The sequence below is a fragment of the Rhinoraja longicauda genome, chromosome 3, assembly GCF_053455715.1.
Source record: "Rhinoraja longicauda isolate Sanriku21f chromosome 3, sRhiLon1.1, whole genome shotgun sequence".
Taxonomy (NCBI): domain Eukaryota; kingdom Metazoa; phylum Chordata; class Chondrichthyes; order Rajiformes; family Arhynchobatidae; genus Rhinoraja; species Rhinoraja longicauda.
Window position 1 is genome coordinate 13,969,873 of NC_135955.1, and position 25,609 is coordinate 13,995,481.

General features: G+C 45.1%; 1 protein-coding gene across 7 annotated transcripts in view; it reads left to right on the forward strand.

The window, feature by feature from the left end:
• Positions 1-25,609, forward strand: part of htt (huntingtin) — a 206,899-nt gene that overhangs the window by 80,040 nt on the left and 101,250 nt on the right. For all 7 annotated transcript variants that reach the window (XM_078432031.1, XM_078432037.1, XM_078432053.1 and 4 more), the window contains 8 exons: positions 342-439; positions 3,390-3,529; positions 9,272-9,335; positions 11,047-11,147; positions 11,860-12,006; positions 14,269-14,389; positions 17,829-17,971; positions 24,884-25,035. In XM_078432031.1, coding sequence (XP_078288157.1) covers positions 342-439; positions 3,390-3,529; positions 9,272-9,335; positions 11,047-11,147; positions 11,860-12,006; positions 14,269-14,389; positions 17,829-17,971; positions 24,884-25,035 — 966 coding nt within the window. The remainder of the gene's footprint in view (positions 1-341; positions 440-3,389; positions 3,530-9,271; positions 9,336-11,046; positions 11,148-11,859; positions 12,007-14,268; positions 14,390-17,828; positions 17,972-24,883; positions 25,036-25,609) is intronic.

Below are 25,609 nucleotides of genomic sequence, written 5' to 3' on the forward strand. Positions count from 1 at the left end.
TAGAATAGGGCTAGTGTTCGGGGTGATTGATGGCCAGCGTGGACTCGGTGGGCTGAAAGGCCTGTTTCCACACTGTCTAAAGTCTAAAGTTTCTCTTTCCACCGAGGAGGCCAACTAGCTTTTTCTGTATTTACTTTCATTCAGGATAGTCTAAATGAAGAGGATATAATGTATTAACATGGTTAAGATGTTCTTCCAGTTTTTTTAATGAATATTAAATTTCTCAACAAACTTAGTGGATATTTTTTGTTGTGTGATTGGTGTTTACGTGCAAATTAATGCAGTATTCTTTCCTTGAACATATCAGTTCACAGACTTTTACCCAGTCTATTTATTTGCAGGGTATGGCTTCACTTTGGAGGATTGCGTCCCTATACTCCAGAAAACCCTGAAGGATAAATCATCTGTAACTTGCAAAATGGCTTGTGCTGCCGTAAGGGTAGGTGTTGCTTTTCTTGAGATTAAAATAATGCCATAAATCATTTTATTAACTCCAAGGATATTTATTAATGCTGATTTTTTTTGGAGTTTTTTCTTTCATGGTTCGGTTTTTGTTATCGTGTTCGGTAATATCTTTCTGTGGTATGTTTTTATTGGATGAGAATGGTACTGGAATAGCTTTGATAAGGAGGGATTGTAATTTAATCCTAAAGCATGTGAACAGATAATCATTTGCACCGCCCCGGTAATCGGTGAGGGATGGGCTACTCTGAGGCTTTTAGTCGTGTAGCTAAGGCTGCCTGGTTATACAGTGGTCAACCAATCCATAGATATAACGACTTGTGTGTACATTTAAAGAAGGACACCAATTGCCGAGTCAGTCGGTCAGGCAGCATTTGGAGAGCATGGATAGAACCTACCTTGTTGCTGTCTGACCTGCTGAGTTGGTCCAACTCTTGTATATTTTTGTAAACCAGCATCTGCAGTTTCTTGTCTCTGCTGATCTGGGTTGTGTCATTGATTGGACAGAAATACCACCTTGTGGCTCAGCCCATGAACAGCAATTGGCATCACAGAACATTTTCTATATTCTAAAACTCTCGTTTGTTATCTTGTTTGTGATCGAACTACTGCCAAAACGGTACACGATAGCGTGACAATTTTAGGCCCACCTTACTCACCATTGTCGCTTTAATGGTAAAGCAAGTAGTTTTATTGAAATCGGTGTTATATTTTTAGTTATTCACATTTTAAAGTTTAAATCTATCTCCTAGGGGGGAGGGAGGTGGGGGGGAGGGAGGTGGGGGGGAGGGAGGGGGGAGGGAGGTGGGGGGGAGGGAGGGGGGAGGAGGGTGGATGGGGGGGGTTGAGCGGGAAGGGGAAGTGGGGAGGGGAGGGAGGGGGGTAGGAAAGTTTAAAAGGAGGGGAGGGGGAGGAGAGGAGGGGGGGGAGGACATGGTGCTGCACCAATGCAGGAGAGATGCAGAGGAATTTCTTTAGCCAGAGGGTGGTAAATCTGTGGAATTCATTGCCACAGATGGCTGGGAAGGTGAAGTCATTGGGGCGTTTTAAAGCGGAGATTGACAGATTATTGATTGGTACAGGTATCAGGGGTTATGGGGAGAAGGCAGGAGAATGGGGCTTAGAGGGAAAGATTGTTCACCTATGGTCTAATGACTGAGTAGACTCAATAGACTCAAATTATTTTCTTATGACTTATTAACATAAGAGCTCAAACAGCAGCAGGAGTAGGCCAGTTGGCCCTTCACGCATGGTCTCTCTCTCTCAAGGAGATCTTGATTAACCCAGTCTTGGAATCAACACAACTTTGCCACACTCTAAATATCCTTGAGTCCTTGTGTGTAAACCACAAGATAGTAGGAGCAGGAATACACAACCTCTCCTTCAAGCCTGTCCTGCCATCCAGTATGATCATGGCTGACTTGGTCTAGTCCTCAACTCCCCCTCTGTGCTAGTTCTCCCCCATACCCTAATCTGTTAAAAAAAAAAAGTATCTACCCTCTAGTGTAGACAATTCCAGAGATTCGCAATTTGTACAAGGAGAATCTGTTCTAGTATCTTGTCGGCATCCTTTTGAAAGACCTCTGGTGGTGCAAACATCATAGTATCTACCCCATCAAGTCCTCTTAGGAACATTTGTTTCAATAAAATCATCCCTCGTTCAGCTAAATTCCAAACAGTGCCATACAGCGCCAGAGACTCGGGTTTGATCTTGACCTCGAGGTCAAGATCAATTGCACCCTGTGCAATACTTCCCAACTTCCCAAACTGCAATAAAGGGCCATTTGTCACCTTAATTACTCTCCGCCTTTGCGTGATACCATTTTGAGAATCGGGCACCAGTCCACCTATATCTTTTTGTTCTTCACTCTCCATTTGGATCATTTGCCTTTTGATTCCTCCTATCAAAGTGCAAGGCCTTGCGCTTTCCCACATTTTCCATTCATTGGCCGCATTTTTGCCCGTTCAATCTATCAATCTATATCATGTCGCAGAGCCCTAATATCCTCATTGCAACTGCCCTTCCACCTATTTTCATGTCTTCAGCAGACTTGGATGGCTTGTGTCTGCCCTCTTATCCAGGTAATGAATATAGATAGTGAGTAATTGAGGGCCAAGCACTGATTATCCACCAGTGAGATCCAAGATGGCACTCGAGCCAGGACACTGTGTGCTGGTCCCAGAAGAGGATCTACTGTCATACATTACAATTGCTCCACTCTTTTAAATCTTTATTTCAACAGCAGCATTTCACGCTGCATGTTGTACCTTGAGTATAGAAGTTGGGAAGTCTTGTTACAGATATGTAAGATGTTGGTGAGGCCATGTTTAAAGGATTGTGTTCAGTTTTGGGCACCACGTTATAGGAAAGATATTGTCAAGCTGGAAAGGGTGCAGAGAAGATTTACAAGGATTTTGCCAGGTTTTGAGCAAAAGGGAGAGGTTGATCAGGCTGGGACTCTATTCCTTGGAGCACAGGAGGATGAGCGGTGATCTTATAGAGGTGTTCACAATCATGAAACGAATAGATTGAGTAAACACACAGAGTCTCTTGCCCACAGTAGGGGAATCGAGAACCAAAGGGCATAGGTTTACGGTGAGGGGGGAAAGATTTAACAGGAACCTGAGGGGTAACTTTTTATACAAAGGGTGGTAGGTGTATGGAACAAGCTGGCGGAGGAAACCGGAGCACCCGGAGAAAACCCGCGAGGTCACAGGAAGAACATATAAACTCCGTACAGACAGCACCTGTAGTCAGGATCAAATCCGGGTCTCTGGCTTTGTGCTGCAGCAACTCTACAGCAATGGCTACACTGTTATCTGGGAAGTAGAGCTGCAGCTTGTGACACTTGTTACTGCAACTGAGGTCATGTAGAATTTGCCTTGGTTGGTTGGACTTGGTTGTCATCATCTGCTCTCTTCCCCAGCAATGCATCACGAGCCTGTGCAACAGCAGTTACAGTGAGCTGGGATTACAACTCATCATCGACCTCCTCAACTTGAAAAATAATTCTTACTGGTTAGTGAGGACGGAACTGTTAGAAACGCTGGCCGAGATGGACTTCAGGTAAGCTTGTTGTCTGACTGCTTCCAGTTGCTGGAAACAAGGCAATTTGCATTCATTGATGACCAAATGAAACATTTCTATAATTGTCTGATCTGATTCATAGAATACAGAACAGTGCAGCACAGGGACGGGCCCTTCAGCCCACAATGTTTGTGCCGAACATGATGCAAGTTAAACTTATCTCATCTGCTCTGTTGTCAGAGTGAGGCTAAACACAAATTGGAGGAACAGCATCTTATATTTCATTTGGGCAGCTTACAGCCCAATGGTATGAATATTGATTTCTCTAACATCAGGTAGCCCCAGCATTCCCTCTCTCTCTATCCCTCCCCCACCCATGTCGTACTAGCTTCTCGTTTTCACCTAACAAACAGCAAACAATGGCCTGTTTCCATTATTATCGTTAATTTTTTGCATATCTTTTATTAATTGTTCTTTATTTCTCTACATCATCACCTATATCTCTCGTTTCCCTTATCCCTAACTAATCTGAAGGGTTCCGACCCGTAACATAACCCATTCCTTCTCTCCAGAGATGCTGCCTTTCCCGCTGAGTTACTCCAGCTTTTTGTGTCTATCTCCTTACATTCCTTACGTTCAAGCTCCCAAAGTGCAACACCTCACACTTGCTTAAGTTGAACTCCTGCACTCAAATTTACTTGGACCATCTCCGACACCTCCCTCCTCTTTCTTGATCTCACCGTCTCTATCACAGAAAATAGACTATTGACTGATGTCTATTACAAACCCACTGACTCCCACAACTATCTCGATTATACTTCTTCCCACCCTGCTTCCTGCAAAGACTCTATCCCCTACTCCCAATTCCTCCGTCTACGCCACATCTGCGCCCACGATGAGGTGTTCCATACTAGAATATCCGAGATGTCCTCATTCTTTAGGGAACGGAGATTCCCCTCTCCCATCATAGATGAGGCCCTCGCTCGTGTCTCCTCGGTACCCCGCAGCTCCACTCGTGCTCCCCCTCCCCCTCGTCACAACAGAGACAGAGTCCCCCTAGTCCTTACCTTCCACCCCATCAGTCGTCGCATTCAACACACAATCCTCCGAAATTTCCGCAACCTCCAACGGGATCCCACCACTAGCCACAATTTCCCATCTCCACCCCTTTCCGTCTTCTGCAGAGACCGTTTCCTTTGCAGCTCCCTGGTTAACTCATCCTTTTGCACCCAAACCACACCCCCCCCCCAAGTACCTTCCCCAGCAACCGCAGAAGATAAAGCACCTGTCCCTTTACATCCTCCCTCGACTCTGTCCAGGGACCCCGGCAGTCCTTTCATGTTAGGCAGAGGTTCACTTGTACCTCCAACCTCATCTAGTGTATCTGTTGTTCAAATTGTGGACTCTTATACATCGGCGAGACCAAACGTAGACTGGACGATCGTTTCGCTTATCACCTTCACTCAGCCCGCCTGAACCTACCTGATCTCCCGGTTGCTAAACACTTTAATTCTCCTACCCATTCCCACGCAGACATTTCTGTCCTTGGTCTCCTCCATTGTCAGAGTGAGGCTAAACGCAAATTGGAGGAACAGCATCTCGTATTTCGCTTGGGCAGCTTACAGCCTAGTGATATGAATATTGATTTCTCTCACTTCAGGTAGCCCCGGCATTCCTTCTCTCCCTACCCCTCCCCCACCCAAATCTCAATAGCTTCTCGTTTTCACCCAACAGCTAATAGTGGCCTGTTTCCTTTATTATAGTTACTTTTTTGCATATCTTTTATTCATTATTCTTTATCTCTCTACATCATCGTCTATATCTCTCGTTTCCCTTATCCCTAACCAGACTGATGAAGGGTCTTGACCCGATACGTCACCCATTCCTTCTCTCCAAAGATGCTGCCTGTCCTGCTGAGTTACTCCAGCATTGTGTGTCTCTCTCCTTACATTCCTTACATTCTTCCTCCCAAAGTGCATCACCTCACACTTGCTTAAGTTCATCCTTACTCCATCTGCTTTTACTCTGCCCATTTCTATATCCCTCTAGCTTCTGACAGCATTCCTCACTGTCTGCAACTCCTTCAATTTTGGTGTTGTCAGTTTAACTTGACATCATGTTCGACGCGGTCATTGTAGGCCGAAGGGCCCGTTTCTGTGTTGTAATGTTCTATGTCTTTGTGAGACACAACCACCAGAAGAGAGTTTAATCACCTTACATGGCATTACCATTTCTGGTCTCCCTCCATTAATATCCCGAGGACACCATTGATCAGGGAGGGCCGAGTCTGAATCATCCATGTAACGACTGTGGCTGCAAGTGTAGGTGAGAGGCTAGTGAGAGGTCTTCTGATACCATCTATAAGACACAAGGAGTCTGATTTTTTTGTCTCTGCAATTGGTTGGATGTGAGCAGTGCCAACAATTCTCAATGAGCTCAACACGAGCTGCTTTGGATCCACCATCCTAAACTCTGCTGCAGTGTGTATCATTCATCCAATACCACTTAGAGCCATCGAGTCATACAGTGTGGAAACAGGCCCTTTGGCCCAACATGCCATGCTAATCATGCTGTGTACGTTCTCATCTAAATCATTGATATAGATGGCAAAAGGCAATGGGCCCAGCACCGAACCCTGATGCACACCACTAATCACCGGCCTCTTGTCCAAAAAGCAACCTTCCACCATCACCCTCTGCTTTCTTCCATGAAGCCAATTTTCTATCCATTCAGCTATCTTTCCTTTGATCCCATGGGATTTAAACTCCCAGAGCAGCCTACCATGAGGGACCTTGTCGAATGCAAGAAGGACTTAACCAGAAGAGCTGCAGCATTTCACAAAGGCAGCTCACCATTACCTTCTCAAAGGCAGTTAATGATGAGCAGTGAATAATGGCCTTGTGGCCAACAATGGCCAATAATGGCCAACAATGCCCTGATCCCCAAAAAAAATCTTTAAAAAAAAAAAAGGAAATATATTCAGCATTCAATGAGGTGCTTTCAATGATTAAAGTTGTAATGTAGGAAACTTGGTTGGCATAGCGCTGCAAAAATGATAATGAGCAGGTAAATCTGAGTTGGTGACATTTGGTAAGAGATCTGTATTAAAGCTCCATTAATACAGATCTCTTAACAAATGCCACCAAATGAGATTTATCTGCTTATTATCATTTATGCTGAGCCATGGAGCTTTAACCCAGTGCTTTATTGGAATTGTGTCAGGGTTCACTTGCATCGACTGATAAAACACAAGTGGCCTTTGTTTAATGTCTCATTTAAAACCCATTACCTTAAAAACTTCAGCAGCCCTCTTGTATTTAAATGTCGCCTCAACCTAGAAGGTTTTACAAGATGTAAAACTGAAAGACTTTCTAGCTTCATTTAGGTGATGTTGGCTTTGCAGGCTGATCCAGCATTTAAGCTTAATTCACCCTGTAGATGGCGGGGCGGAGTTGTAGCCTTGAACCGCTGTCGTCCCTGAGCTGTGGGTATACCCACATGCTGGTTGGAAGGGAGCTTCAGGACTTTGACCCCATGACAGTGAGGAGACTACATATAAAAATGTTTAGTCACAGAGTCATACAACATGGAAACAGGCCCTTTAGCCCAACTTGCCCATGCCAACCACGTTGCCCCATCTACACTAGTGCCACCTGCCTGCGTTTGGCCCACAATTCTCCAAACACTTAACCTTTTTGGAAAGGATTTGAGAAAGCTGTTCCGTTTGATTAATGAGTGGTAAATAGACATCTTTAAGTTCATTTGGGGGCATGAAGGGAGATGTCAGTGAAATTTTACACATTGGTTTTGGTGTTTGGTATATTCAATTGGAAAAAATGTTGGAAGAATTTTAATTAGATCTTCTAAAAATTGTGCTCTATAAAATGAAAAGTTAAGTGTTGAGAGACAGAGAAGGATGGGTTATAACTTGAGACCAGCTTCAGAGAGTTGGTTTACCTGCTTGGCCAACTTTTATTTTGTGCCTGGTTATTGACATCACCGCCAAAGCCAGACGTTATATGACCTAAATGGGACCCTTGATTACATCAGTTAATGGTAAACTGAACCATATAAGTCGGCCGGCGGTACCCCACCTGAAGGCTCGTCGGACGGCGTAACTAGGAGGGAGCAGGAGAGGTTGGGTGCTAGGAGTGGGCCGGTAGGAGGGTGCAGCGGGGTAATGCCTCCAGCGCCTTCAAGGTCGGCTGCAGGAGGTGCCCCCGGGACACAAAGATGGCCAGACGAGGAGAGAGACGTCCGTTTACGGGAACTGCTCCAGTAATATTGAGCGCACTGGCCAACCGGACTTTGGACTTTAAATAATGGCGGCAAAAACAGCAGCGATAGCATGTGTAATATATGCAAAAAGAATTTCACTGTGCAGTTGCACCTGTGACAAATAAAGCACCATCATTGAGCCACACTAGAGGATCCGGAGTCACCTTAGCCATACTAGTCTGAAAACACCCAATCTCATCTGATATCGGCTCAGGCTTGGTTGGTACTTGGATTGGAGACCGCCATGGAATACCAGATGCCGTAGGCTTGGGTGACACAGTGGTAGAGTTGCTGCCTTACAGCGCCAGAGACCCGGGTTTGATCCTGACTACGGGTGCTGTCTATGCGCATGGTTTTCTCCGGGTGCTCTGGTTTCCTTTCCCATCCCAAAGATGTTCAGGTATGTAGGTTAATTGGCTTGTATGTAAATTGCCAATAGACAATAGGTGCAGGAGGAGGCCATTCGGCCCTTCGAGCCAGCACCGCCATTCAATGTGATCATCGCTGATCATTCTCAATCAGTACCCCGTTCCTGCCTTCTCCCCATACCCCCTGACTCCGCTATCCTTAAGAGCTCTATCTAGCTCTCTCTTGAATGCATTCGGAGAATTGGCCTCCACTGCCTTCTGAGGCAGAGAATTCCACAGATTCACAACTCTCTGACTGAAAAAGTTTTTCCTCATCTCAGTTCCAAATGGCCTACCCCTTATTCTTAAACTGTGGCCCCTTGTTCTGGACTCCCCCAACATTGGGAACATGTTTCCTGCCTCTAACGTGTCCAACCCCTTAATAATCTTATACGTTTCGATAAGATCTCCTCTCATCCTTCTAAATTCCAGTATATACAAGCCTAGTCGCTCCAGGCTTGTCTATAACAAACCTGGTTCCCTGGTGTGTAGGGTAGAACTTGTGAATGGGTGACCGCTGGCTGGCACAGACTCGGTGGGCCGAAGGGCCTGTTTCCACGCTATATCTCTAAAACTAAAAACTAGTCCAGATGAAATGTTCAACACTTGCTGTCCATGGTCCTTCCATTGAATGCTTCTCGTGAATTTCTCCAGGTAAAGATCTGACCAAGAAGTAGTCTTAAAGATAGATTTTAAGAAATGGGTTTTGAGATATCTGAAAGATGGAGATGTGGAGTGGTGTATTGAGGGGATTCTGGGGGCGAATAGTTATGCAACTGATAGCACATTTAACAATAATAGAACAGAGGAGAATTTGTCATTTGGGGGTGCGAGTTGTTTTTGGACCAGGTTGCGGTGGTGAAGAGCAAGACTAAGGAGCAGCTTGAATGCTGGGAATGAAGTAGTGATTATCCCATTGATATCCCATTATTAGAATTATTATCCCATTGATATCCCATTATTAGAATTATCCCATTGATATCCCATTATTAGAATTATCCCATTAACTGCCTGACCATTGCTGAGAAAATAAAGCTGACCACTTTGTTCCAGTGTTTCTTTAAACTGACCATTGATGATGCCCTGTGCTTCTCAGGTTAGTAAGCTTCTTGGAAAGGAAAACAGTGGACCTTCACAGGGGTCAACATCACTACACTGGGGTAAGTTTTCAGTCATTTCTTGTAAGTAGTATTCTCTTAGATATGTTATATAAATATATTTGTTATGTTGTTTTTTAGTCTGTAAATCGCACCACAATAGGCCAGTCAGCGTGGCTGCTAAAGGCTATATTTTCTGTTTTATATGAACCTTCTCCCACCTTTTGTTTTTTAATTCAGTCACCATGAACCTTTCTGTTCTCCCACTCAATAAATGAGTTTTCCCTTAAATCAGTCAAACCTATTCATTCTGGAAGCAAGATACTGCAGATGTTGGCTTATAAAAAAAGACACAAAGTGCTGGAGTAACTCAGTGGGTCAGGCAGCATCTCGGGAGAATATGGATAGGTGACGTTTCGGGTCAAGTTATTTCTTCTGAATTTTCAGTTTACTTTACTGACTTGGTGCGGCACAGTAGTGCAGTGATAGAGTTGTTGCCTTACAGCACCAGAGACCCGGGTTTGATCCTGGCCATGGGTGCTCTTTGCATGGAGTTTGTACATTCTCCATGTGACTGTGCGGGTTTTCTTCGGGTGCTCCAGTTTCCTCCCACACTCCAAAGATGTACAGGTTTGTAGGTTAATTGGCTTTGGTAGAATTGCAAATTGTCCTTCGTGTGTCGGATAGTGCCAGTGTATGGGGTGATCGCTGCTCGGCACTGACTCGGTGAGCCGAAGGGCCTGTTTCCGTGCTGCAGCTCTAAATCTAAAGGCTGACTTTGGGTAATTCAAAGTTGTCGTTCTGCTTTTACTTTACATATTTAGGGATTATTAATAGAAAATGGTAAATAGAATGAGGAATTCACAAGAAACTTTTTTTGTATGACTGGAGCTGTTGTGACACCTGTGACCGCAAGAAGTGATTGAGATGAATGGTGCAATTAGGGGGAAGAAGGAAAAGAAGTCAAGAATACAAGAAAATAGCAGTAGGAATAGGCCATCCACTCATTCGAGCCTGTCCTGCCATTCAGTTATCATGGCTGATGTCCCCCATGCCTCTTCACTGCCATAACATTATTCTGAAAGCTTTAGATGAAGTACAATGGGCACAGCCTTTCAGCAAGAGGCTATACTTTTGTGTTGCATTTTTCAAAATCTTCGCAGTAGTAAACTTGAATCTGTCCTCTTCCAAGGTTATTGACTAAGTGCTAGAAGGTATGATTAGTTTGGAACATGGCAGACATGTTGAGCTCCTTCAGTATTATACGGTTTCTATAGTTGTTAAGAAGAATGACCTTGCGATTTGAGGAGCTTAAACATTTGTGATATATCTGTGCTCTCTATATCTCTTGCGATTAAATAAGTTTTACCTGCCTGTATTGCGAGTCTTTATGGCTGTTTTAAAATGAACTTGAATGCAATTGTTGCTTCTTGCCTATCTAATCAAAATCAATTTGGATATCAAATTGGGCGGCACATTGGCACAGCAGTAGAATTGCTGACAGAGACTCTGGTTTGATCCTGATGACAGTTGTCTGTACGGAGTTTGTACGTTCTCCCTGTGACTGCATGGGGTTTTTTCCAGGTGCTCTGGTTTCCTCCCGCACTCCAAAAAGTTGCAGATTTGTAGGTTAATTGGCCATCTGTAAATTGTTCCTAGTGTGTAGGATAGCACTAGTGTACGGGGTGATCGCTGGTCAGCGCGGACTCGGTGGGAGGAAGGGCCTGTTTCCACATGGTATCTCTAAACTAAACTAAACTAATTTGTTTTGAAGATGCTGAAACTTCAGGAGCGAGCCATCAATAATGTCATCATTAACCTACTGGGAGATGAGGATCCACGGGTACGGCATGTGGCAGCTACAACCCTCGTTAGGTAATGATTGAGATGGCCGCATTGAGCCATAAGATGTGGGTGAGGCATTCTCCCATACAATTGCCGAGAGACTCGCTCATACAAAACAATGTGCACTTTCCATCTCTTTGCTACAAATCTGCCAAATATCAATTCCTCCTGAGTTGCATCTAATGACACCGAACTCCACCTCCACTTATGAACCCCCCTCTCCACTATATCTAAATTGTTCACCAAGTAGTTAGCATTGTTTATTGTCACGTGTACCGAGGTACAGTGAAAAGCTTTTGTTGCGTGCTAACCGGTCAGCGGAAAGACAATACATGATTACAATTGAGCCATCCACAGTGTACAGATACAGGATAAAGGGAATAACGTATAGTGCAAGTACTGGTGAGACCGATAATTCCTCCAACTAATTATTGGGAACACTGAAGTCATTATCTTTGATCACTAATATGAACATTGTTTCATAGCTGTATGCACTTTTAATGTAGTAGGACAGGTTGATAAAGCTGTATTTAAATAAAATATTGGATCAGTTTTTTAAGAAATGGTTTTGCAAAATCAAACAGGTGCTTTTAAATCTGAACAAAATGGTCAAATCCATATTAAATCTGATAACCTTATTTTCAAAATATGTTTAGTCTAAAGAGCATCACTGGGCTGAGAAGTCAAAAATCAGGTACTTTACTTCTGTGTGTGTTTAACCTTTCTTCTCTTATATTTGCAGGCTTATCCCTCGATTGTTTTTTGACTGTGATCAGGGGCAGTCGGATCCTGTGGTAGCAGTAGCCAGAGATCAAAGCAGTGCCTACCTGCAGCTTCTCATGCATGAGACCCAATCTACTTCTCACTTTGCAGTGAGCGCGATCACCAGGTATTTGACACACTGAAGACTGAGGAATGATGTGCTGGCGTTGGAGAGAGTCCAGAGGAGGTTGACGACAATGATCCCAGGAAGGATTGGGCTAACATATGATGAGCGTTTGACAGCACTGGGCCTGTACTCGCTGAAGTTTAGCAGGATGAGGGAGGACCTCATTGAATCTTTCCAAATAGCGAAATAGCTTCAGCCCCATCCTACCCTTTCGGACTTTGATTACATGGAAAAGTAATCTTTTCTTGGAAAACTAGCTCAAAAAACCATGGAGTATGTGATTTAATATTAGTATCCAACTAATATAACTTTCTATAACTCTCCCTGACGAAAGCTCACAATACCACCAAATATCAACTTGCCATATTTGGTATATTTCTCTCCAGAAGCTGGCTCTTCCAAATCCAGATATATTTTAAAGGTTGTGCATGTGTACTGACATGTATATGTCACATGCATGCTCAAAACATCATCACAAAATTGTCTGTTGCTCAGTTCTGAATATCTGGCGCCTTCCCAACCTCCCAACTAGGGAGTGACAAAAAAATTAAGAACAGAAAAATTATTAGAATTTTTCCAGTTTATATAAAGTAAAGTACTTTGGTCCTGGTATTTTCTCTTGAGATTAAGTATTTCCTTGCCCGTATCGTTAACAGAATCATCATCTGTGACATACGTAACTACATTTTAAAGTTAGTTATCTTCAGTTTCCTTGTCACCCTTCACGCGACTTGTCCCCTGAGCATACCTCCTTTTGAGTCCTGTTCGTTTCACTTTCTTTCAGAAATGAACTACTTCCTCCTGCACACTCTTCCTCTAGAGCTGGTTCCTTTTGGTACTTCTACAAAGACATAGTGTCTTAATCTGCAAATCAAACTCACAAAATACTGAAGTCGCTAGAATAGAAAATGTAGAATATCACTACAGGAAAATGGCACAATCTAACTTTAGATTGCCTAAAAACGGGGCTCAAATCTCCTTAATATAGCTAGAATTCATGTTGCTTGATGCAAATAAGTGCTGGTAGATTGAAGTACAGTAAATATATATAGAATTCTAGTTCTAGCAGAAAAGTAGCTAAATTGGCAACACGAAATAAAGTTACAGTTCAACAGTTGCCTATGGCGATCCTCCAGTGTTGCCATTTATAAATTTATGATCCCACTAGCTCGTCTGGTCTTCCCTAAAAGGTTATATTACAGTAAATTTGGGAAATATCCTGCTACTTTGAAATTAGAAAACCATAGGTAGAGAGAAAAAACATATCAAATTTCCAGGTCCACTGCCATTAAAACCAATAAGAGCTTACTAACCATTTTAATGGCAATGCCTTTTTTAAGTATAGAAAATATATATATAAATATCTGAATAAATTAAGTCATTCACCCTTCTTCATTCACCCCTCTAGTTTAATTCACCCCCAAAATAATTTCATTCACCCTTGAGTGAACCATTCACTAGTTTAAGAAGCAATGCTTTGAGCTATTCAGGCTCAACTCTGCAGCTAAGCTTTCTGAACACACCAGCTTCATCTGTCTGCCTCATGGCAATGTTAAAACTTACATCTTTAACCATGAGTAATGCAGAACTGCAGCTGCTGATTTACAAAAAAAAAAGACAGAGTGCTGGAGTAACTTAGCTGGTCAGGCAGCATCTGTGGAGAATGTGAATAGGTAACGTTTGGGTTGGGACCCTTCTTTCTACAAAACAATTACACAAAATGCTTGAGTAACTCAGCAGATTACTCAAGCACTTTGTATCTTTAACCATGATTTGGGTACTCTGCTATAAATTTCCTCCTGTTGCCCAGTGTCAATTATTAGCTAATAATGTTCCTCTGCAGGGTCTTGGGATCTTTTGCCATGTTAAAGGCTCCATGTTAGTCTGTGTTTAATTCAATGATGGCACCATGTTACAGGAAAGATGTTGTCAACCTGGAAAGGTTATACAACGGGTGGTGGGTACATGGAACAAGCTGCTGGATGAGTCGTTGCGCAGGTCCTGTCACAACCTTTGAGAAACATTTATACAGGTACATGGATAGGACAGGTTTAGAGGGAGATGGGCCAAAAACAGACGGGAGGGACTAGTGTAGTTGGGACATGTTGGTCAGTATGGGCAAGTTGGGCCGAAGGGCCTGTTTCCATGCTGTATGACTCTGACTCTAGTAAATTTTTGAATTTATTCTCGAATTGTTAGAAAAATATACCATACCTTATTTTTGATCAGTGAATTGACCTCTTTACAAAATTAATCTTCCAGAACGTACAGAGGATTCAACATTTCTGAGAGTACCACTGATGTGACAATCGAGAACAATCTCTCCCGTGTTATCACGGCGGTATCTCATGCATTAACCTCGTCCACTTCTCGAGCCCTTATAGTAAGTATTTTTTTAAACTTTTTGTTCTTGTGTGGTTGATAAATAGAGTCCAATTTAAGACAGGGATACAAGGAACTGCAGATGCTGGTTTACAAAAACGACACAAAGTGCTGGGGTAACTCGGTAGGTCGGGCAGCACCTCTGGAGAACATGGATAGGTGATGTTTTAGGTCAGGACCCTTCCTCAGAACCAAAACGTCACCTTTACATGTTCTCCAGTGGTGCTGCCTGATCTGCTGAGTTACTCCTGCATTTTGTGCCTTTTGCTCCAATTTAGGATAGTTTTGTTGGAAGAACAGAATATATTTTAAACCTGGCTGCTCATTGGGATTTTTGTATGTGAAGTGTAAGGATAAAAAGTAGCAAAGAAGGTGAATGGTATACGGTCTTTTATTGTAACATAGTTAGAAAACAAGAGTAATGTAATCATGTGAAATTAGGGCTTTGGTGAGTCCACATCTGTGGGAGGATATGCTTGCCTTGGAGTGGATGCAGTGATGAAACTCCCTTGGTTGATTCCTGGGAAAACGACAATTGTCCATTGGGGAGAGATTATGTTTTTGAAGCTGAGTGATATTATTGAAGTAGATGTGAAGAGATTTCAGTGAAGGCCTCATGGCCGAGAGGGGAAAGATTTAATAGGAACCTGAGTGGCAACTTATTTGCACACGCTCGAGAGAAAATCAAAAGTCTGTTCAGCCCTGCATTTTAGCTAATACCCTCTAATCCAGGCAGCATTAATCCAGGGAGTTCCCGGCAAGCGCTGCACCGGGGCAGAAGGTAGCTCCTGGTGAGCAATGCACAGCCATGCTGGACTGGGCCCGGCCACCAGCAGAGCGAGGAGAAACGTGCCGTGTGTGGCGATTGTATCCCTGGGAGCTTCGGGGCCCATAGACTGTGGACCCGCCCGGAAGGCTCAGCCCGCCCACCGCGACTGGCGACTCGCCCGTCAGTCCCACGCTGCGGGACCGGAACCCGCCCAGAAGGCCCAGCCCACCTGCTACGGATTGAGGAACCACGGGAACACTCCTGGAAGGTGATAGGCTGACCGGCTGCGGGAGGCAGTGCAGTGCCTTGACAGTGTTGTGGGCGCTGGAGACTCCTTAGCAGCCTGGGGCTCGGCTGGGCTGGGCGCTGCTTCAAGAGGCTGAGCATGTGGACCAGATGCAGCTTACAGTGGTGGAGCAGCGGCGAAGGACACCATGGCTACGCTTGGCCAGGCCGACCTGACCCTGCAACGCCGCTAGGACAACAGACCTTCATGGTCCAATCAAGATCCCTGCACTTAGAACAACTGGGACTTCAAAATGGAGGCAAACTCAGGGATTGTCTCAGTGTATTACTGCTATACACTTGTACTGTATCTGAGATGCTTATCTAAGATGTATCTAAGTGCTTGTGTATAGTACTGAACCATACACAAACATGAATTTCACTGTACCACAGCACATGTGACAAAATACCATATCATACCGTTCTAGTAAACCTGTTTCAGATCAATGACTTAACCAGTGCTAATCAATTGTTCCTTCACTCAGAGGCTGGCGGCTAACTAGAATGAGCTGCAGAGAGCTAGTTGAGGCTGGTACTATCACAACATTTAAAATAAATATGGACAACAACATTGATAGGAAAGATGTATAAGATCATGAGGGTAATAGATAGAAGAAAAGCACAGTCTATTACCTTGAGCAAGAGTATCAAGAACCAAAGGACACAGGTTTAAAGGGAGAGGGGAAGGATTTAATAGGAAAGTGAGGGGCAACTTTTTCACACAGAGGGTGGTGGTTAAATGCAACGAGCTGCGAGAGGAGATAGTTGAGGCAGGTATAATAACTATTTAAAGGACACTCGGACCAGTAGATGGATGGAAAAGGTTTTGTGACATATATATTGGCCAGGTACAAGCAAATGGGCATCGTGGTTGGAATGGATGAGTTGGGCCTGTGATTCTATAACTTTAAAATTATTCAATAGAATATTTAAAATTCTCACATGATATTGATCTCCCCAGAATTTTTTTGTGTTGATCATTGATAATGTGGCCAGAACAACGATATTCTAAATATATCATGCCTTTGCATGTGTGTGTCTGGGCACATATGTATGAGAAATAATTTTTAAACACGACAACATAATTTTCTCCTTTCTCAGTTCTGGTGCCACATTATTAGAGGGATTGAGGAAAATGATGGATCAGAGTCCCCTTAAAGTTATTACATCTTTGAGGATGGATGTTTTAATCTAAACTATTGGAGAACTAGGAATAGTTATTTTGTTTCAATTATTCCATCCACCGTGGCTCGGTACAGTGGCGCAGTGGTAGAGCATTTGCCATGCAATGCCAGAGATCTGAGTTCGATCCTGACTACTTGTATTGTCTGTATGGAGTTTGTACGGGTTTTTTCTCCAGGTGCCCTGGTTTCCTCCCACATTCTAAAGACTAGGTTTGTTGGCTAATTGGCCTCTGTAAAAATTGAAAATTGTCCCCAGTGTGTAGCATTCGTGTACCGGAATCGTTGGCCGGTGTGGAGTCGGTGGGCCGAAGGGCCTGTTTCCATGCTGTATCTCTAAACTAAACCCTTGTGGTCAGTTCTCCCACTTTGGGTTTCAGGAAAGTTGTTAACTTGAATGTACCTTGCCAACTACAAGGGCACAAGTGGGCTTCTACTGTACATCTGGGAAAGTCGTGCTACAGAGAGTGAGAGGCTAGAATGTTCAGGGTCCAGTCATGACTCACTGGGCGTGTCCTTTCAGTTGATCTGGCACAGCTGGTAGAGCTGCTACCTCAGGGTCAACGATCTAGGTTCGATCCTGACCTCGGGTGCTGTTTGTCCGGAGATAGCACGTCCTCCCTGTGACCCTGTGACACAACCCCCGCTTGGGTTTCCTCCCACATCCCAAACACATACGGGTTTATAGGTTAATTGGCCTCTGTAAATTGCCCGTAGTGTTTAGGAAGTGGGATAAGAACGAAGGGAGGACCCGACAGGGGCCACCAACAGCGATGGTAGGGGGGGGTCACCCAGCGGCAGGCCTGGTTCGCCACTGCGAGCAGAAGATAGGACTGTGGGGTGAACTTTTGTGACTGTCAACGCCAGAGACGTGGCGACGTGGTGATTTTTATCGGGTAATATGTTAATCAAAGCGTTTCACTGTAGCTAGGTACACATGACAATAAAGGATCATTGAATAACATAGAACTAGTGTGAGTGGGTGATCAACGGTTGCTGTGGACCAAAGGGCCTGTTTCATGCTATTTCTCTAAACTAAATCTGTGGTCCTCCCGTTTTCCTGGAACAGCTGTCTGGAATCCTGGTTTGAGGAATTTTAGTTTCCTGTGACATGGGAAAGATGCTTTGGCAAATAATATTCTAATTTTATCTGTTCATTCTACTCGTCATGTAACTTTTTCAACTGGTCATTGTTTTATTTGCAGCTTGGTTGCTGTGAGGTTTTGTGTTTGCTCTCCTTGAACTTCCCTGTGTGTAATTGGAGCATTGGCTGGCACTGTGGATATACGACCAGCAGTTCGCAAGCATCCAGAGTCCATCTCTACAAGAACAGGGGGCGTTCATTCAGGTAAGGGAACAGAATTCGCCAATCATCACCAGATATCTTGCTGTTCTGTGCTGATGAAGTCCCAATAAATCCTTCTCATAGGTTTGAAGAAGGGTCCCGACCTAAAGTGTTGCCTAAGGTAGACACAAGTGCTGGAGTAACTCAGCGAGTCAGGCAGCATCTCTGGAGAAAAAGGATAGGTAATGTTTTGGGTCGGGATCCTTCTTCAGTCCCGTAATCAGTTGCCTATCCATTTCCCTCCACAAATGTTGCCTGACCCGCCAGGTTCCTCCAGCGCGTTGTGTTTTGCTGAAGATTGTGGCATCTGCAGCCTCTTCCAATGAATCCTTTAATGATTCAAGGTCCATTATTGTTCACAGTACTGCCGTGCACATATCTCTTAAATTTCCCCCATCTCACTTTAAAGCTATGACCTCTAGTCTTTGACATTTGCACTCTGGGAAAAAGGTTCTGACTGTCTCTCCGATCTGTGCCTCTCATCATTTTATAAACTTCATCAAATCTCTCCTCAGCCTTCGACACTACAGAAAAAACAATTCAAGTTTGTCCAAATGTGTTGGAAGGAACTGCAGAAGCTGGTATATACCGAAGATAGACACAAAGTGCTGAAACAATTCAGCGGGGCAGGCTGTATCTCTGGAGAAAAGGAACAGATGACATTTCAAGTCGGACGGAACCCTTCTTCAGGCCGAATAATCTGAAGGAGGGTTCTGACCCGAAATGTCACCTGTTCCTTTTCTCCAGCGATGCTACCTAAGTTGCTCCAGCACTTTGTGTCTATCTTAATGATCACTGGTCTAAATGACTACAAGCCTGTCGCACTCACCTCTGTAGTCATGAAGACCTTTGAAAGACGTGCTGTCCCAGCTGAAAAAAATCACAAACCCCCTGCTGGACCCCCTGCAGTTTGCATACAGGGCCAATAGATCGGTGGACGACGCAGTCAATCTAGGCCTGCACTTCATCCTCCAGCACCTAGATCACAACGGGACCTATGCCAGGATTCTGTTTGTGGACTTTAGCTCTGCTTTTAACACCATTATGCCAGAGCTACTACACTCCAAACTCTCCCAGCTGACTGTGCCTGAACCCCTCTGTCAGCGGATCATCAACATCCTGACAGACAGGAAGCAGCATGTGAGGCTGGGAAAGCACATCTCGGACCCGCAGACCCTCAGCATCGGAGCACCACAAGGCTGCGTACTCTCCCCTCTCTTTTACTCTCTCTGCACCAACGACTGCACCTCCACAGACTCCTCTGTCAAGCTCCTCAAGTTTGCGGATGACACTACCCTGATTGGACTGATCCAGGATGGGGAGGAATCTGCCTACAGATGGGAAGTGACACAGCTGGCGTCCTGGTGCCATCGCAACAACCTGGAGCTCAATGCTCTCAAGACAGTGGAACTAATTGTAGACTTTCGAAGAGATCCCCCTCCCCTCCCCCCACTCACCATCAACAACACCATAGTCACATCTGTGGAGTCATTTAAGTTCCTTGGAACCATCATCTCCAGGGACCTTAAATGGGGGGGCCACCATCGACTCCACAGTCAAAAAGGCTCAACAGAGGATGTACTTCCTGCGGCAACTGAAGAAACACAATCTGCCACAGGCAATGATGGTCCAATTCTATACTGCTATCATTGAGTCTGTCCTCACCTTCTCCATCATGGTCTGGTTTGGCTCAGCCACCAAGCACGACATCCGGAGGCTGCAACGGATCGTTCGCACAGCTGAGAAGGTTGTTGGCTGCAACCTTCCCCCCCATTGACGAACTGTACACTGCAAGAGCCAGGAAGCCAGCGGGCAAGATCATCTCTGACCCCTCTCACCCTGGCCACAAACTCTTCGAAGCACTTCCCTCTGGAAGGCGACTCCGGCTGTCAAAGCATGCACAGCCAGACATAAAAACAGCTTTTTTTCCACGAGTGATAGTTCTACTCAATAACCAAAGTCTGTAGTCTCTTTTTTGCTCTGGTTTATTTTCACCCACATGTTTAGACCGTAATGGTGTATCCTTATTGTTTTGATGTGTTTATGCTTTATTCTTAATTGTTAACTGTATGTTTGTGTTGTCATTTGTGAGTGGAACATCAAGGCACATTCCTTGTATCTGCATACTTGGGCAATAAACTTATTCATTCATTCATCTATCTTCAGGTTTGTCCTACCTCTCGTTATAACTAATACTCTCTAATCCCATCAACATCCTGATGAACCTCTTCCGCACTCTCTCTAACCCTCCACTTCCTGTAATGTGGCCACCAGAACTACAGACCAACTACTACAAATGCCAACCAACCACAGTTTAAAAAAAAAAAAGCTGCAACATTTAGTCTTCAACTTCTCCACCAATGTGAACAGACACCCATTGTTCACTCATCCTGGATCATTCATCATTTTATAAACTCGTGTCAGGTCCTGCCCCCTTGTCTTCTCTTCAGGGAAAACAGTCCTATCCTCTCCAATTTAATCTTGTAACGATAATCCCTTAGCCCAGCAACCATTTTTGTGCATCTTTTCTGGATCCTCTCCAGGGCCTCCACATCCTTTCTATAAGGACACAACTGAGAATGGACCAGTGTTTTAGAAATGTTCAGCATGATTTCTCTGCCTTTGTACTCTATTCCTCTGATAAAGCTCTCTCCGATACCCCTTGATTCCTTTGTGATTTATGTCTGTCAGTTAGCATATTCCTCCACCTCCATTGTGATGGGAAGTAGATATTCCCTAGGTTCACTACTTTGTGAGAAAATAAATTTAGCCTTATCGTTTTCTGAACTATATAACCCATTATTCTGAAACTAGGGCACCGTGTCCGAGATACACTCAGTGTATGTCTTGGCATCTATTCTGTCAATCTTCATTGGAATTTTAAATAGAAACAGAAAATGTAGGAATCATTCAGTAGGTCAAGCAGCGTCTGTGGAAAGAAAGACAGAGTTGATGTTTTAGGTTGAAGCTTCAGAATTGTAAATGTTTCAATAAGATTATATTCTTCCACACTCCAATGAGTAGAGCCCCAAACTGCTGAATCTTTCTTCATATGTCAACCCCTTCATTCTAGGAACATCGTGAACTTTCGCTGCACTGGGTCCATTGCAGCCACATCCATCATTACATATGGAGAGCAAAAACTAACGTTCCATTGAAGTGTCTCTCCTTTACTACACCATACACCTTCCCAATCTTCCATTAGCCTCACAATTAACTAATGTTTTCTGTTTCATGACTTATGATCCACCTTCCCCCCTCCTTCCCAACAGTTTATGCTGCAACATTTTGCAACCCTGCTCCATTGAGATGTTAATTAGATTTTTTCATTGTTCTTTCGAAAGCAGCTACCCTCACATTGTCCACTTTACATCTGCCAGCTTGCCCCCACAATCTCCTTGTCACTTTGCAGGTTCTTGCAACCTAGCTATCTTGGCGTGATCAGCAAATTTGTGGCTACAGTACATTCGGTTCCTTCATCTTAGTCATTAAATAGATTACATATGGTTGAGGCCTTGACACTAATTCCTGAGACACCCCACTAGTTACCGACTACCAAAGCCGAAAATTACCCATTTATCCCAACAATCTTTCTGTTGGTTAGCCAATTCATGCCTATGTATTCGGCCTAATGCCTTGCAATCCTAACCTAATCCAATAATCTATTATAAGAAAATAACTGCAGATGCTGGTACAAATCGATTTATTCACAAAATGCTGGAGTAACTCAGCAGGTCAGGCAGCATCTCGGGAGAGAAGGAATGGGTGACGTTTCGGGTCGAGACCCTTCTTCAGACTGATGTCAGGGGGGCGGGACAAAGGAAGGATATAGGTGAAGACAGGAAGATAATAATAATAATAATATATTTATTTTATATAGCGCCTTATCACATGCTCAAAGCGCTTTACAAATACATTTAACATAGAGACAAACAGACAAACTATCCTGACGGAAAAGCGGCGAATACTCAACGCCAGCGTCCTCTCACGTCAGGGTCCGGCAGCAGACATCAAAAAGCACAAGACACACAGATACAATTTTTTACACAAAACAGCCATCACAGTGATTGCTCTAGGCATACCCTCACTGTGATGGAAGGCAAAGTCTTATCTCCTCCTCATTCTTCTCCCGTGGCGCCACGAGGCAGTCGAGGCTCCCAACCCCTTGAAGCCCCCACCGGGCGATGTAAAGTCCCAGGGCCGAGCCACGCAGGGCGATGAGAGTCCTGAGCCCCCACCGGGCGATGTAAAGTGCCGCGGCCGAGCCACGCAGGGCGATGAGAGTCCTGAGCCCCCACCGGGCGATGTAAAGTGCTGCGGCGATCTAAAGATAGAGGGAGATCTGGGAAGGGGGAGGGGAAGGGAGGGACAGAGGGACTATCTAAAGTTGGAGAAGTCGACGTTCATACCACCAGGCCGCAAACTGCCCAGGCGAAATATGAGGTGCTGTTCCTCCAATTTCCGGTGGGCCTCACTATGGCACTGGAGGAGGCCCATGACAGAAAGGTCAGACTGGGAATGGGAGGGGGAGTTGAAGTGCTCGGCCACCGGGAGATCAGTTTTGTTAATGCGGACCGAGCGCAGGTGTTCAGCGAAGCGATCGCCGAGCCTGCGCTTGGTTTCGCCAATGTAAATGAGTTGACATCTAGAGCAGCGGATGCAATAGATGAGGTTGGAGGAGGTGCAGGTGAACCTTTATCTCACCTGGAAAGACTGTTTGGGTCCTTGGATGGAGTTGAGGGGGGAGGTAAAGGGACAGGTGTTGTATCTCGTGCGGTTGCAGGGGAAAGTGCCCGGGGTTGGGGTGGTTTGGGTAGGAAGGGACGAGTGGACCAGGGAGTTACGGAGGGAACGGTCTCTGCGGAACGCAGAGAGGGGAGGGGATGGGAAGATATGGCCAGTGGTGGGGTCCCGTTGTAGGTGACGGAAATGTTGGTGGATGATATGTTGGATCCGCTGGCTGGTGGGGTGGAAGGTGAGAAAGAGAGGAATTCTGTCCTTGTTGCGAGTGGGGCGAGGGGGAGCAAGAGTGGAGCTGCGGGATGTAGAAGAGAGCCTCATCTATAATGGAGGAGGGGAAGCCCCGTTTCTTGAAGAACGAGGACATCTCGGAAGCCCTAGTGTGAAACACCTCATCCGGGGCGCAGATGCGGCGTAGACGGAGGAATTGGGAGGAGGGGATAGACTTTTTGCAGGGGAACGGGTGGGAAGAAGTGTAGTCCAGATAGCTGTGCGAGTCAGTGGGTTTATAGTAAATGTCCGTCACTAGTCTGTCTTCTGTGATGGAGATGGTGAGGTCCAGAAACGGGATGGAGATGTCGGAGATAGTCCAGGTATATTTAAGGGCAGGATGGAAATTGGAGGTGAAGTGTATGAAGTCAGTGAGTTCTGCATGGGTGCAAGAGGTAGCACCAATGCAGTCATCGATGTAGCGGAGGTAGAGTTCGGGGATGGGGCCAGTGTACGTCTGGAACAGGGATTGTTCGACGTACCCGACAAAGAGGCAAGCGTAGCTACGCCTCTGGTTTGGAGGAAGTGGGAGGAGTCAAAGGAGAAGTTGTTGAGAGTCTCACTAGGGCCTCTTCTACATCCCGCAGCTGCACTCTTGCTCCCCCTCCCCCCACTCGCAACAAGGACAGAATCCCCCTCGTTCTCACCTTCCACCCCACCAGCTCACGGATCCAACATATCATCCACCAACATTTCCGTCACCTACAACGGGACCCCACCACTGGCCATATCTTCCCCTCCCCTCTCTGCGTTCCGCAGAGACCGTTCCCTCCGTAACTCCCTGGTCTACTCGTCCCTTCCTACCCAAACCACCCCAACCCCGGGCACTTTCCCCTGCAATCGCACGAGATGCAACACCTGTCCCTTTACCTCCCCCCTCAACTCCATCCAAGGACCCAAACAGTCTTTCCAGGTGAGACAAAGGTTCACCTGTACCTCCTCCAACCTCATCTATTGCATCCGCTGCTCTAGATGTCAACTCATTTACATCGGCGAAACCAAGCGCAGGCTCGGCGATCGCTTCGCTGAACACCTGCGCTCGGTCCGCAGAAACAAAACTGATCTCCCGGTGGCCGAGCACTTCAACTCCCCCTCCCATTCCCAGTCTGACCTTTCTGTCATGGGCCTCCTCCAGTGCCATAGTGAGGCCCACCGGAAATTGGAGGAACAGCACCTCATATTTCGCCTGGGCAGTTTGCAGCCCAGTGGTATGAACGTCCAACTTTTGATAGTCCCTCTGTCCCTCCCTTCCCAGATCTCCCTCTATCTTCCTGTCTCCACCTATATCCTTCCTTTGTCCCGCCCCCCTGACATCAGTCTGAAGAAGGGTCTCGACCCGAAACGTCACCCATTCCTTCTCTCCCGAGATGCTGCCTGACCTGCTGAGTTACTCCAGCATTTTGTGAATAAACCAATAATCAATTATATGGAAACTTATTGAATGTTTTCTGTCAATCCAATCTGTTGTGTCCCCTTCAAATTGTTGGGTCATTCCATGTTAAAAACACTTATTTTCATACCTCTAGTTTTCCTCTCCTCAGACTCTCCTCAGACTCTCAGCCAGACTCTCAGTCTGAAACGTCACCTGTTCCTTTTCTCCAGAGATGCTGTCTGACCTGCTGAGTTACTCCAGCATTTTGTGTCTATCTTTGAAAGAATATTCTTGTTGTGCAAGGTTAGTTTAGAGTCCCGTGGTGGTCTTGCCATGTTGTACTGGTTATCAATGAAGGCAGTCAAATTGCATTCCCATGAATATGCCCAATGTAAGTGATAGTAATTATAATCACGTTTTTGATGCCCCCGCAGTTAATCCAATTTCTCCCCATGAACCTAAAATTAGTATTTCTTTCTAAAAAAAGTTAAGGCTGTTTGTCAAGTTAACACTGCTTATTGTTTGGTTCCTAGTTTATCTCAGAACAGTCCAACCGATGACTCCCGCAAAACCTGTACTGTGGGGATGGTCAATATGATACTGTCTCTACTTTCTTCAGCCTGGTTTCCTTTGGACCTTTCTTCTCACCAAGATGCTTTAATATTATCTGGAAACTTGCTGGCTGGTAAGTAGAATTATTATTATTTTTTAATTCCTAGCTGCCGGTCAGTGTACCCAGGATTATTCCCTGAGTTATCACAGAATCATAGAAACATGCTACAAAGAAGCAGGCCCTTTAGGCTCACCCTACCATGCTGACTGTGGTGCCTATCCATTCCTATCCCGTTAGCAATAGGCTCTAATCCCCTACCCCTATGCCCAACCTCAACGTGGTCCAGGCCTACCATGATGTTGAATTCTTCTACCGTCGCCTCTGTTTCCGGGGCTTTTGCTTCGGAATAGAGTCCTCACCTCCCAGTGCCAACCCCTTTCTCCCGTCTCCAACATTTCTCCTCCTCTTGGATCCCCTGCCAGTCTTCTACCCTCTCTAGGTCTTTGCAGTCTGAAGAAGGGTCCCTACCTGAAACATCACCTGTCCGTGTTCTCCAGGGAGGCGGCCTGACCCATTGAGTTATTCCATCACTTTGCTTTTTTTTTGGCCCTAATCTCACTCTGTCCTTCCTATCCAAGTACTAAAAGCCTTTTAAACATGGTAATTGTTCTACAAATTTTTAGTACCTAATCTTCACCATGATTCC